We start from the raw sequence: 14671 nt of genomic DNA on the forward strand, positions 1-14671 counted from the left end.
CTTTAAAGTTTGAGAAAAAATGATGCAAAGAAAAAAAAAAAAAAAAAAAAAAAGACTGACCCTGCATCCCCGCCCTTTGCTTGAGGGCCTCAATGACCATACAATCACAAAAAGCTTAGTAGTTTCAAAACGGTGGAAACTAAGGAAAAAACCAAGAATAAACCCGCCACTATCCCGCCTTTTACGCACCTGTCACATCGAGAGATATGAATGAACAGAAGCAATCTTTGAAAAATGTGTTTCATTTTGAGTGAGCCAAGATCTTTATGCCATTGGACAAAAAGGAAATTTACTGATTTATTAGAATCGCACAACTCATGTTTGCTTCAAAATAATCAAACAACTCTTCATCAAAATACAGGAAAGAAAAATCAGACAGTTAAGGAGACTTGCCCTTTTCAACTACAGTGGTAGAAGCAGGGCTGTTCTCATAAGCTCCTGACAATACTTCTGCAGCAGGGCGCCAAGAGGGCTGGGGATCTGCTGCACGTGCCTTCAAGAACTCCTTAAAATGTTCCACCTTCTCAGCTGGGTAAGGAAAAACGCTCGCTGTTTCAATCTACTCCTTCACGGGGGTTGGGGGACAGGGGGTGCTGTCAACATCATTTCTCAGGGTGGAAGCTTTGAACCTCGGACCTGGAAATAGTGGCGTAACCAAGCTGAGGCTGGTGTGGGAGGTGATGGGCCTGAATGCATCGCATCTCAGCCTACTTTCCCAAGATTTTACTTGGCCCCTCTCACAAAGGGATGTCCAGGGACTGCATGCAGCATACTGGAGTTAGGAGATGGCAAAATGTTTAGGGAAGCTGAGAGGCTAGACGGCAGGCAGGTAAGTGCAGGGGATTCCCCCAGGGGCTCCCTCCACACGCACACTCTGAGACCCTCACCTGCAGCACGATGTTCCTTGTGCCTCAACGCCAGGCTCAGGATCACGCTCTTCACGTGAAGTTGTACACGGGGCCTTCCAAAGACGCTGATTTCAACGAAGGTCCCGGATTTCACTGTGTTCACTGAAAGCAGGGCCTGGCTCATCCACTGTATCTCTGGAAGGATTTCTAGCTCTGGGCCTAACAAGGAAAGAGACACCCTTGGCTGTGGCATGGTCGAAAGGCGGAGGAGCTAGCAGGGAAGGGGAGGGCTGGGAGCGGGCACCATGGGGCAAACGTGGCCCATGAACGTGGGCGCCAGAGTCAGAAGGTTGCTCCGCCGGCCTCCCTCGGGCTGGAGGCGTCCAGACCTCCTGCGCACCCAGTCTGCTCACCGAAGATCTGATCGGCCAGCCATGCCTCCAAGTAAAACACCAGCGGGTCTTCCAGGTCCTCGGCGGGGAACCACCACGGTCGGACGAGAACCCGTGGCGGCAACATCAACAGCCCGTCGCCCTGGGCGGGCGCCGTCCGTTCTCCCTCCTGGGCCTGCGCAGCCCCTCCGGGGTCGCCCATGCTCGGGTCAGCGCTGGGGGAGCCCGGTGTGAGCCACTCTCGCGGGACTTGGGGAGGGGCGAGCCGGCCTTTATGCTCCTGGGGCCCCGCCCCTTCCGGTGCGCCCGCGCCCTGTTGCTGGGAAACACCCCGCCCCTTCCGGGATACCAGCTTCCCGGCTGACGTGGGGCACGCGGGTTTCCTCTTCCACCGTGAGCTGGCATTTATCTGAGCCCCGATGACTATCAGAGACTCTCCGTGGTCGTCCCCACTGGTCAGGTGACACTAAGTCCCAAAGGCTCCCAACACAGCACATGGCTGATGACCTGCGTAGTTGGAACTGGGGACCTGAGTGTGCGGCCATAACTGTCAGTGCCCGGGTGAAGGTTTCTGCGAGGCCGGCAGGTGGGTCAGGCCGAGGGCAGGCCCGTGGAGTCTACATCCTGGCTCTTCTGCAATCTGTGATCCGTCCTCTGATTCTCTGGTCTGTTAGCAATTCAGAAGCATTCAAACAGGGGTATCATGATTTCAAATATAAACGTCATAGGTGGTCATTCTAGAAAAAGAGCCAGTGTAGACAATTCCTGTTTGTTTCCAATAATCCTCAGACAACTAATATTGATGCACACTTCTTCCCAGTGTGCTTAATTTTAAGGTAAGAATTTAAATTATAACGGGGAGGGTATAGCTCAGTGGTAGAGTGTGTGCTAAGCATGCATGAGGCCCTGGGTTCAAATCCCCAGAACTTTTGTTAAATAAATAAATAACCCACCTAACTTACCTCTCCCAAGCCCCTCCCCCCAGTTTAAATTATGAAAGATTTCACCCATTCATGAAAGTTGTATAACGGAGACTCATGCACCAACACCCTCCCGCTTAAAATGTTACCATTTTCCCATATTTGCCTCACTTCTCTCTTCTTTAAAATAAGTATCACTAAAGCATCTTTCCTTTCCCTCCCCACAGGGAATCATTGTCCTGAAGTGTGTGTATCAGCCATGTATGTTCTTATATTTTCTCCAGTGCAGTTCTAGAAATAATATTTGACAGTTGTCTTAGAATAAATGGCATCTGATGGGCAAACAATTTTGTTACAATTAGTTATGATGTGGTTTTTTTTTAATCCTTTAATTGGAGAGTTTCAGTCATTTACATAAAGGGGATATTTTTAATGGGCTGCATTTCCTCATTACACCATCTAGGCTCCAACGATATCTAGAGAAGATAATGAATCTAATTTTACCAGATATTTTTATTTCCTCGATATAATGCTAAAAATCAACATAATAATACATGCATATTTTAAAACAAAATCTTGGGGCTATATAGTATGACTCGGTCTCCTAATTTTTTTTTCAATTGTATGTATTTTGAATATCTCGTTTAAATTGAGTTTTACCTTCATTAAGGCATCTTTTGTGCTTGTGTGTTTTGGAGAGGGGAGGTAATAAGGTATATTTATTTATCTTTTTTGATTAAAGATAGATTTAGAGAGATACACACTACAGAGCATGCAGGCTGTTTCAGAATGAGAGAGAAAGACCATGAGATGTGGGGTTTGGGTGCTCAGGTTAAAGTAAACATAGATACACACTCCATAGACAGAGTTCCTACCATCTCAGTATACAAGGCAGTGAGGGAGGCCACCAGGCATGGTGCTGCCTGCTTTTATGGTCTGGGGACCTTCACATGCCAACAAGTGGGATATTTATTTATCTTTTGATGGAGGTACTGGAGACTGAACCCTGAACATTGTACATGCTGAGCATGCACTCTCCCACTGAACTATACCCTCCCCTAAGGTGTCTTTTGAGAAATAAAATTCTTAATTGTAATATAGTCAGCTACATAGGTCTTTATGGTAAGTGCATTCCTCGCCCTGCTTAAGAAATCTTCCCTGCCCCGAGGTTTAAAGACATTCACTATCCTTTCCATTAAGAATGCTGGAGTTTCTATCTTGACTTTTAAATCCTTGAATCATTTGTGGTTAATTTATTTTTTCATTGAGCATAATGGAGGTATATAACTTCAACTTGTTATAAATTGATCATTTTTTTTTTGTTTGAACCACTCTTTTAAGGTTATAGCTCTAAACTGAGGCCCCTTCAAATTACATACCTGGAAATTTTCAGAACCCTTTATGTGGTGAGGTAGCCACAAGGCTGGTTTGTGGCTACCCAATTCCGCAAACGCAGTGCCCTGCCCGCAACACCCCATTCTCAGGAGGACCATCTCCCGCCTTCCCGAGCCCTCCCTTCATTCCGAGCACTGGTGGGCCCAGCCAGCTCTGAGTCTGCAGGGGTTTCCACTGCTTTGACGCATTTCTTCTTGCACCAGAACCTCTTGGTCTTGGGAATGCATGGGGAGAGGAAGCTGTTGACTCTTCCCCTGGAAACAAGTGTTTGAGCTTTTGCTCCACGAAAGGCAGGAGGCCACGTTTTGGAGTGTGAAGACCACACACCTAATAAAACTGAGTCTAAAGTGGGGTTTGCTTGCCCTCGGCACACTGGGGCAGGACCCCGGGACTTCACTGCACAGGCACCTCCCAGGGACTCAGGAGTAATTCCTGCCATTTAACAAAGAGGAAAATGAGATTCAGAAATTCATTATCTTCAAGGGTCATGATGGGGGCTCTAAAGTGGCCCCATGGTTCAAAGTCCTGGAAGGCCCTAAATCTGAACGTTTGAATCTACCCCAGTTTCAAACTTCACATCGCATGCACTTCCTGGCCGCTCTGTAACAAACTGTGTGACCCCAGCTTCCAGCTCTAAAGAAACTTGTTTCATTCATTTAAAAATATGGGAGGAGGGGCGGGTATAGTTCAGTGGTAGAGAGTGTGCTCCGCATGCGCAAGGTCCTGGGTTCAATCCCCAGTAGTTCTGTTAAAAAACAAAGCCAAGCAAAACCACATTGCTCTAAGTAACATGCAAGATCCACCCACTGAAGGCATGATTTCAGTGCTGCATGGGTTCACTGATGGAGACGCAGCTGGCTTGGTGACATCTAATACCACTCAGCTGGCTTTTATGGCCACTTCTAGGGCAGACCTCTCAAGTTCAATCAAAACATGTGCGCTGTTCTTATGCAACCACCAGTGTAATCAATTGAGATAAAGGGCAATGACTAAAAGTAGCAAATGAAAGGTTATTAACTGGATAGTCAAAAGGTCTGGAAGTTCGAGCCCATAGGTATGAATCACAAAGATGAAAATGTTCCTTTATAATCGAGACTTAAAGGACAGAGACCACCTTAACCAAAGACTAAAATTAGCATCACTAATAATGGGGCAAATTGACTACTGGTTTGTCAATTCCATGAAAACAACAGGTCAGACTATTTTATAAAGGGACTATCTTATTAATCAAAGTTATTCATAGTTCAAACTCTAGATCAAAGACAGAGAAAGAACATTTTGAGGGGTCAGGGAGGGTATAGCTCAGTGGTAGAGTGCATGCTTAGCATGGATGTGGACTTGGGTTCAATCCTCAGTACTTCCATTTAAATAAATAAACAAATCTAATTACCACCCCACAGAAAAGAAAATTTTAAAAATTTATTTTATTAAAAAATTAAAAATTAAAAAAATAAAGAATATTTCAAGAGAGTAGGGAAATTTTTAACATTGGCTATATGTTAAGGTAGTATTTGATTATATGTTCTATCATATATAACTTCTATAGTGTGTTTTTTTATATAAGAAAATGTCCTTGTTTTGACAATATCTATGCAGTGTCAATATCTATAATTTACTTACAAATAGTTCAAAACTCCCCCAAATGAAATTTTATTTTCTCTTTCTATATATATAGTGCCAATGTGACTGTCAGCTGAGGGAGGCTGATGTGGGGTTCTAGGAGGTGAGCGGCCCAAACAAAAAAATGCACGAGGAGTTGCCATACCGCTGGACAGACTTCAGCCGGAGACACCGTGGGGTTAACAACACTTTATTGCCACAGGGAGGTGCACCCTATGATGCACCTGTCCTGCTTTTATCTGTTTTCTGTCAGCACATGCGCGGTCTGAGTTTCTTTGTTCATCAGGCTTACAGAATATCTCTAGCACATGCGTACTTCTATTTTCTTTGTTCTAAATCTTATATAATTGACGCATGCATATAGCAATTATTTACTGCATACTACAAACATACTCTGATCGTGGCCTTGGGTCCCACGGCTATAACTCATCTCAATGCTCCGATCGTGGCCTTGGTTCCCACGGCCTTAACTCATCTCAACACCAGCTCACAGTGACAAACGTTTACAGTTGGTTCTCAGTAAAGGACATCCAGAATTCTTTTTAATTTTCTGTAGTTCTGAATGTTAATGAAAAGGAGATGAAGTATTAGTGGATCAGGTAGCTGGTTAAAAAAAAGGACATTTTCAGAGGGAAAAAACATGTAAACTACCCCTAGTGAGGACTTCCCCTATTATGCCTTCTAAACCATCCCACCCCCCACACACAGTCACATCCTTTCTTTGGCTGGAAGTTCAATATGATATTTAAGGAAGTAGATAGAGGGGCACAGGAACTGTGTCCAATTTAAGAGTCTTAGAGAGAAGACTGCCTAACTACACAAACTTATTTCAAACTTATAAAACTCTACAAACTTATAGGATAAACAACCAGGATTTGAATTTGGGGTTCAAAAATTACAACCATCAAAAAACTTCGACTTGAAAAGATACACGCACCCAGTGTTCATAGCAGTAGTATTTACAGTAGCCAAGACATGAAAGCAACTTAAATGTCCATTGACAGATGACTGGGTAAAGATGTTGTGGTATTTATACAATGGAATACTACTCAGCCATTAAAAAGAATGGAATAATGCCATTTGCAGCAATGTAGATGGACCTAGGGATTTTCATATTAAGTCAGACAAAGCAAATATCATATGACATCACCTACATGTGGAATCTAAAAAAAAAAATGATACAAATGACCTTATTTACAAAACAGAAATAGACTCACAGGCAGAGAAAACCAACTATGGTTACCAAAAGGGAAAGTTGTGTTGATAAATTAAGAATTTGGGATTAATAGATGCACACCACTATGTATAAAATGGAGAAACAATAAGGACCCACTGTATAACACAGGAAACTATATTCAATATCTTGTAACAACTTATCACAGAAAAGAATCTGAAAAAGAATATATGTAACATATAACTGAATCACTTTGTTGTACATCTGAAACATTGTAAGTCAACTATACTTCAAAAATATATAAAATTTTTAAAAGGTAGAAGAAAAAATTGGTATGGGTTAAACAAAACACACCTGGAAGAATCACTAGGCCTGGGGAAACCAATCTACAGGGAGTTCTCCTTCCAGGCGCACCTGTATCCTCAGCCTCTGGGAAACAGCGCGCTTCCAAAGGTGTGTGATGCCTCAGGTCTGATCCTACCCTGCTTGCTCTCCATCTCAGCTGCTTCCCGCCCTTCAGAGGTACATAACCCCTTTTGGTTCCATCGCATGCTCTATCAAGTCTCTCCAAATTGATATACAGCCTTATTATTCAATGTGATTCCTATCAAAGTGCTGTCAAGATTTCCTTGTAGATATCAAGAAGGTTGTAATTTACATTTATAAAAACAAAGGAACTAAAATAGTGAAGACACTTTTGAAAAAAAATGATCTGCCTGCCTAAATTTAATTATTATTATATAGCTATAGTAATCAAGACGATGTGGTATTGGTAAATTGAATGTAAAATGTAGAGGTATAAAACCTTTAGGAAAAAAAACATAGGATGATATCGTTGGGAACACAGGCTGATACATCCTGAGACGTGTCACCAAATGGTTGATATATACAAGAAAAATTGGACCTCATCTACAGTAAAAACTTTAAAAAGAATTTTTTGACGAGTGTGGTACATAACTTTATTTCTTAATATATTTATTTTTAATGGAGGACCTTGGGGTTGAACTCAGAGTCTCGTGCATACTAATATTACACTCTTCCCTTGAGCTATACCCTCCCCTTAAAGTAAAATCTTTTGTTTCAGGAAAAGCCCTGTTAATCAGATGAACAGACAAACTAAAGCTAGGAGAGAATTTTTGTGAATCCCATACCCAACAAAAGTCTAATATCAAGAACACATAAAGAACTCTCAAAACTCAAGAGTAAAAAAAAAAAATCAATACATTTAGAAAGTAAGCAAAAACTGCTTCAGTGAAGAGGCTGTGAAGATGGCTAATAAACACATGCAGAGCTGTTCCTCATCACATGCTATTAGGGAAATGCAGATTAAAGCCACACTGAGATATCAGTGTACAACTATCAGAATGAATAAAATGAAAAAACAGGGACAATGCCAAAGTCGGGGAGGATTCAGAACAAGTAGATCACGCATGCATTGCTGGTGGAAGGTAAAATGGTACAGCAGCTTTGGAGACAATCTGAGAGTTCCGCAGCTGATTAAATATATAGTTACCATATGACCCAGCAATTCCTCTTCTAAGGACGCACCCAAGAGGAATGAAACATACGTCCACACAAAAACCTGCACATGAATATTTATAGCAGATTTGCACGTAATAGCCACAAGCTGGAAACAACACATTGTTTCAACAGGTGAATGGATAACTAAACAGTGATACATTTATACCATAGACTATTACTCGTCAGTAAAAATAAACTGTTGATAGAAGCAACAACCTAAATGAATCATGCTGAGTGAAAAAAAGGCCAATCGTCGAAGTTTACATGCTGTATAATTCCATGTATATAACATTCTTGAAATGACAAAGTTATGGAAGTGGAAATCAAACTAGTGGTTGCCAGAAATTTAAGAGCAGGTGGGGACCAGAAGGAAGTGGGTTTGGCTATAAAAGGGCAAATGAAGGACACTTGTGGTGATAGAAATGTTCTGTTTCTTTTTTTTTTAACATTTTTATTGATTTATAATCATTTTACAATGTTGTGTCAAATTCCAGTGTTCAGCACAATTTTTCAGTTATTCATGGACATATACACACTCATTGTCACATTTTTTTCTCTGTGAGTTATCATAACATTTTGTGTATATTTCCCTGTGCTATACAGTGTAGTCTATTCTACAATTTTGAAATCCCAGTCTATCCCTTCCCACCCTTCACCCCCCTGGTAACCACAAGTCTGTATTCTCTGTCTGTGAGTCTATTTCTGTCCTTTATTTACACTTTGTTTTTGTTTGTTTGTTTTTGTTTTTGTTTTTTAGATTCCACATATAAGCGATCTCATATGGTATTTTTCTTTCTCTTTCTGGCTGACTTCACTTAGAATGACATTCTCCAGGAGCATCCATGTTGCTGCAAATGGCATTATGTTGTCGGTTTTTATGGCTGAGTAGTATTCCATTGTATAAATATACCACCTCTTCTTTATCCAGTCACCTGTTGATGGACATTTAGGCTGTTTCCATGTTTTGGCTATTGTAAATAGTGCTGCTATGAACATTGGGGTGCAGGTGTCATCCTGAAGTAGATTTCCTTCTGGATACAAGCCCAGGAGTGGGATTCCTGGGTCATATGGTAAGTCTATTCCTAGTCTTTTGAGGAATCTCCACACTGTTTTCCACAGTGGCTGCACCAAACTGCATTCCCACCAGCAGTGTAGGAGGGTTCCCCTTTCTCCACAGCCTCTCCAGCATTTGTCATTTGTTGATTTTTGAATGACGGCCATTCTGACTGGTGTGAGGTGATACCTCATTGTAGTCTTGATTTGCATTTCTCTGATAATTAGTGATATTGAGCATTTTTTCATGTGCTTTTTGATCATTTGTATGTCTTCCTTGGAGAATTGCTTGTTTAGGTCTTCTGCCCATTTTTGGATTGGGTTGTTTATTTTTTTCTTATTGAGTCATATGAGCTGCTTATATATTCTGGAGATGAAATGTTCTGTTTCTTGACTGTATTGATGTCCACATCCTGATTGTGATACTGTACAATGGTTTTGCAAAACATTACCATTGGGGGAAAACTGAATAAGGGCATGTGGGAGCTCTGTGTTGTATCTTACAACTACATATGAACCTACAATTGTCTTAAAAAGGTTCACTTTTTAAAAATCAGAATTTTAAAAATTTCAAAATTACTCTGACTGTAAGTCCTGATCTCAGAAACTCTCTTTAACTGCCATACACAATTGTATTGTTTTGGTAGTGGAGGCTGGATAGTGAAAAGACTTTAAAACAGAGTTGGAAGTCAGAGCTAGAGCAATTAGACAAGAGAAAGAAATAAAAGGCAAGCACATTGGAAAGGAAGATGGATTCCCACTGCCCACACAATTCTGTCTCTTGGAATTTTGATTTGTTGCCAAAGGTCCAGGTACATGTGTTCCAGAGTGTTCTCAGAATCATTAAAATAGTGAAAGATTAGAGCACATGCAAGTGTTCTTGGATGGATACAGGGACAGGCAATCTTAAAAACAAAATGAGGTGGATTTAAGTATATTAAAAAACAAAAAATGCAATGAATATATTGTTGAATAAGAAACCCCTTTTCACAAATGCACACCATTATCTGTAAGAGATAAGCAAAGAGGTCCTACTGTACAGTACAGGGAACTACATTCAATATCTTGAATAAACCATAATGAAAAGTAATATGAAAATGAATATACATGCATGTAACTGAATCTCTATGCTGTACACTGATACAACATTGTAAATCAACTATACTTCCATTAAAATAAACACACCTCTTCACTATTCTGTGTACAGTATGATCAAGAAGAACTGAGGGAAATGTTTATATTTTCTCAGAATTTGGTTTGAGTCAATTGGAGATGAATGACGGTGGTGAGGAAAGTCAGAGGGAAACAGCAAACCTAGGAGTCTGGGATTAGGCTGGACTGGATTTAATTTCACAGAAGCCTGATTCCCGCAGTGGCTTAACATTCAGGGATATTTGTGAAGCAAAGAGGTGAGTCTGTTCTTTCTCACTTCCAGTATTTGGCCAGCCCACTGACGCGCTTGTATCCAGATCGATTGAGTGCACCCTGCACTGTGCCCTTTCTGTCATCCAACAAATACTTATGGAGCACATCTGTGTGTCCAGCAGGGTTCCAGGTGCAGGGAACACAGCAGGTTAAAAAAAAAAAAAAACCTGTGCTCATAGTCTGGGGTCATAGAGCTGTGTTAGGAGAAACTGAGAAGTAAGCAAAACTGACTTAAAAAGCTGAGTTGGCTCGATAAGGTGTGATTTGGAGAAAATGAAAGCAATGAAGGAGGGTGAAGTCATGATTTTAAATGCAGAGCCCAAGGAAGGTCTTCACACGTCATGACGATGCTAGTGGTGGTGTGGGGACTGGGAGGAGGGCAAGCTACCAACTAGTGAGGGGACAGGGAACAGTGCAGAGGCCCTGAAGGTAGAGCATGGGGACTGAGGGACAGCAGAGGCGCTGGGACCAGAACTGAGTGGAGAGAACTCAAGAATGAGAAGGCAGACAACTCAAAGATGGGGAGAAGCCCACGCAAAAATCGCAGCTTTTACTCAGAGAAACATAGGAGGCCATGCACGGTGTTAAGTGACACAGCTTAACTTCCCTTCAGGGGAATTCCTCCTGCCCTTGTGCTGGAGAGGAATCTGAAGGGGGTGAGGGGAGAGAGGCTGCTACGCTGTCACCAACAGGAAGGTGGCGGCCCAGACCACGGGGATAGCAGGGAGCTGGTAAAACAAGACTAGAATTTGAATAGAATGTGAATTTCCATCTAAGTGGGTTTGTTGAAAGGGTGGGTTGAGAGAGACAGGGAAAATTGTGGAAGGACTCCGAGGTTTATGGCTGGAAATCCAGAAGGATGGCGTCACCATGAAGTGATGTGGAGAAGACCACAGAAGTAGAAGGCATGTGAACTGGGTCGTAAGGACACTTTGAGGATTAATTAGAGGGAAGCCTGTGGGTGTGGAAAGGGGAGGCTGAGGTCATCAGCGCAGAGATGTGATTGAAAGCGGGGAGCCTGCAGAGATCACCGAGGAAGTAAGTGGTAGCAGTTGGGAGAGGAGATGAGAAGCTGGTCCCTAGGTTCTCTGTAGCGGGGAGGGTTTGTATGCAGGTTGGGGCGGGTGTGGCCCCACTCTTCTCTTCCCCATGTTCCTCTGTGCCCTCAGCTCAGCTGCCTGCCAAGGTGTCCCCAGACGGGTCACCCAGGCTGGCACCCCAGCCCAGGGGAGGGTGAGGAGAGAGTTCTGGACCCATTTCATCAAGCTCCTTCCAAACCCTCATTTGGTGGCTCCCTTAGTAAAGAGGGAGGGAGAGCAAAGCCGCTCACGAAATTGCATTTTAATTCAGAGACCAGGAAAGAAGTGTCACTGTCCCTTCCCTAAGGGGCGAGCCCCATCACTAGGCAGATTCTGGGGAAGGTTCTCTGGCTAGTCCACTGGGAATTCCTCTTGTCCAGAAACATGGATACAGAGTTTGAGACCCAGTGCTGGCCGGACCCCTCTCCGCGGCCCCTTAAGGGACCAGCGCTGCAGGGGAGCCTGGGCAAGCACTCCTGGGAGGCGGCCACTGACTGCACGAGGCCCAAGCAGGGAAACTGGGAAAACCAGATGGAGGGAGGAGGTGGGGTCGGCTCATCCATGGGAGGCGGCGACAAGGGCCAGTGGCAGAGGTGCGGCCGGCCCGCTGGGCTCTGAGCTTTGCTCCTGGAGGTTTCACTGGGGCTGCTGGCTCCCTGAGAACACGACCCCCGATCCAGAACAGTCTCTGTGGTGAGCGTGCTGTTGGCAATACCCAGATGATGCTGTAGCTTCAACAGCCTCTGCCACTTTCGTTGTCCTGGGCATCTGGGTCTCAGGATGACTGAGGAAATGCTTGTGCTGGAAAGCCAGGGGGAACCTTTGCTCTGTTCATCTGCTGACTCGCGCCACCTAGAGTTCCGCAGACAAATGTTTTGTAACTTTTTAAATTTTAATTTATTATTATCATTATTATTTAGTTTCATGGCTGCTACTGGAGTGGGCAGCTTTATATACCAGAAAAGCAAGCCATGTGCTGGGGGAACGGTACAGCTCAAGTGGTGGGGCTGTGCAGCCAAGATGTCAGTACCTCCTCCAAGGGGAAATCAATAAAGAATGCTAATCGTGTCTCCCTCATGAAACAAACAATACAAGCCAAATACGTGTGCTTTCATATGGTCCACAGTCTGTCTCATCCTTTCATTCAAATTTATAGATTTCTTTGAAAGGTCAATAACGCTGCTGTGAAGGCTGGGGTGTATGCATCTTTTGGAGTTGATCTCTGCTTCTCTTGGCTCTTTGCTGAGGAGTGGAATGCCTGAGCCATAGGCTGGTTCAATGATGAAGTTTTGGAGAAACCTCTGTGATCTTGCGCTTAGCTCCTGCAGCAATTGGCTTTCGCACCAACGGTGTAGTGGCATTCTCTTCGTTCAGCATCCTGGCCAGCGTTTGCTGTTTGTTTTCTTTTGGAGCATGGCCATGGCCATGCTGATGGATGTGAGATGGTGTCTCCTGGGGACTTGGATTTGCGTTTCTCTGCTGTGAGCCACGTGGGGCAACTTTCCCAGTTCCTGGGCACGTCTACATTTGTTCTTTGAGAAAACCTCTTGCCTTGTTCTGTCCCTTTTTTAAATGGGGTGTTTGTTGGTTTGCTTTTGAACTGAAGGACAGTTGATTGGAAATGTTGTGTTGGTTGCTGGTGGGCAGCATGTATGGTCCTCGAGGCCAAGCTCAGTGAAACAAATCAGACAGAGAAAGACCAGTCCTCAAAGAAAAATTCCGTGTGAAATCTTAAAAAATAATTCAACCAGATAGTGACTATGACAGAGAAGAAGCAGACAACGATGTAGAGAAGAAAGTAGTGGTTACCAGTACAGAGAGTGAACAGGAGGGTCAAAATGGAGATAGAGGAGGAAGAGGCAAAAACTCAGGTATAAAATCAGCTCCAAGGTTGTATAGTACACCACGGGGAATGGAGCCAACAGCTGATGAGAATGATCAATGCAGTGTCACATTTAATCATTGTGGATCACCCTTCTGTACACCGTAATATGCCATGGTGTACATCAACACTACATCAATTTTAAAAGTATGATATTGTGAAAGGAATGGTTCAATACATCACGTCAAACACTGAAAAGGAAAGAAAGGTGCGGCTGCACCCCTGCCCTGCTGCGCCCCACCCCACTGCTTCTTCCCTGGCCAGCCACCCAGCCCAGGGGTGACACAGAGTTCTGGCTGCAGAGGCGGAACGCATCCCAGCCCCACCCAGGAGGGAAGCGGGAGACCCGAATTCAGGGCGGGCGCTCTGGCGCTGAAAATGCCAAAGGCATCAGCATCCTGGGCCGGGCACTCTCAGCTGCAAATGGAGTTGGATCCAGGGTTCAATCCGCAGAGCAAGCCGCATTCCTTTCTGCGGTACCTGAAGAGGCCAGAGCTACAGGGGAGCCCGGGCAAGGCCTCCTGTGAGGCGGCTGCCTACTGCACAAGGCCCAGCAGGAAAACAAGGTGACTGGGGGCGGCGGCAGTGGCGGGCCGGCCAGCTGGGCTCTGGGTTGCCCCTTGGGGACTCTGCTGGACGTCTGGCTCCCGGAGGGCAGGACCCCCAGTCCAGACCAGTCCCTGCGGCAGGCGTGCCGAGCAAGGACACCCAGACGCCGCTGCAGTGTCAGCAGCCTCGGCCACCACGGCTGTCCCAGACGCCTGTGTCTCTGCATGACCTAGGAAGTGCTTGTCGCTGTTGAAAGCCTGGTGGAATCTGTACTGTGTTCATCTGCTGACTCGCGCCACATAGAGTTTCACGGACAAAATTTTTTTTCTTTTAACTTTTAAAATTTCTTTTAATTTTTTGATTGCATGCCTACTATTGCAGAAGGCTGTGTTAGATATCTGAAAATCAAGATGTATGGTGGGGGAAGGGTGCAGCTCAAGTTGTAGGGCGCATGACCCAAGAGGTCAGTGGTTCAATCCCCAGTACCTCCTACCAGGGGAATTCAGTGAAGGAACCTAATTACCTCCCCATCATAAAACAAACAATTCAAAGAGAAATGTGTGATTTCATGTGGTCCACAGATCTCTCTCATCCTGTAACCAATGCTTACATTCAAAATCTTAGATCTCATTGAAATGTCATGAACGCTGCTGTGAACAGTGGGTTACATCTTCATTTTTGAATTGATCTCTTTGCTTTTCTTGTCTCTATGCTGAGGAGTGGAACACCTGGGCCAAAGGGTGGTTCAATGGTTAGGTTTTGGAGAAACCTCCATACTCTTGTGCCATAGCACCTGCAATGATTGGCATTTCC

At 44.1% G+C, this 14671-nt stretch overlaps 1 protein-coding gene across 1 annotated transcript; it reads right to left on the minus strand.

Annotated features, from left to right (window-relative positions):
* Positions 1-379: 379 nt before the first annotated feature.
* On the minus strand, positions 380-1442 carry LOC105101166 (oocyte-expressed protein homolog). Its single transcript, XM_064482399.1, has 3 exons — positions 1262-1442; positions 888-1067; positions 380-528 (listed from the first exon to the last, which is right to left on the minus strand). The coding sequence occupies exons 1-3, from the start codon at positions 1440-1442 to the stop codon at positions 380-382; spliced, it is 510 nt and encodes a 169-aa protein (XP_064338469.1).
* Between the last annotated feature and the right edge of the window lie 13229 nt (positions 1443-14671).

This window comes from Camelus dromedarius, chromosome 35, assembly GCF_036321535.1.
Source record: "Camelus dromedarius isolate mCamDro1 chromosome 35, mCamDro1.pat, whole genome shotgun sequence".
Lineage (NCBI taxonomy): Eukaryota > Metazoa > Chordata > Mammalia > Artiodactyla > Camelidae > Camelus > Camelus dromedarius.

Excerpts from the sequence above, each read along its gene's own strand:
- LOC105101166 (XM_064482399.1), bottom strand. The coding sequence starts at position 1,442 with ATGGGCGACCCCGGAGGGGCTGCGCAGGCCCAGGAGGGAGAACGGACG. Across the intron at positions 1,068-1,261 it reads GCTGGCCGATCAGATCTTCG|GCCCAGAGCTAGAAATCCTT; the intron begins GTGAGCAGACTG and ends TTTCCTTGTTAG. Across the intron at positions 529-887 it reads CAAGGAACATCGTGCTGCAG|CTGAGAAGGTGGAACATTTT; the intron begins GTGAGGGTCTCA and ends TTCCTTACCCAG.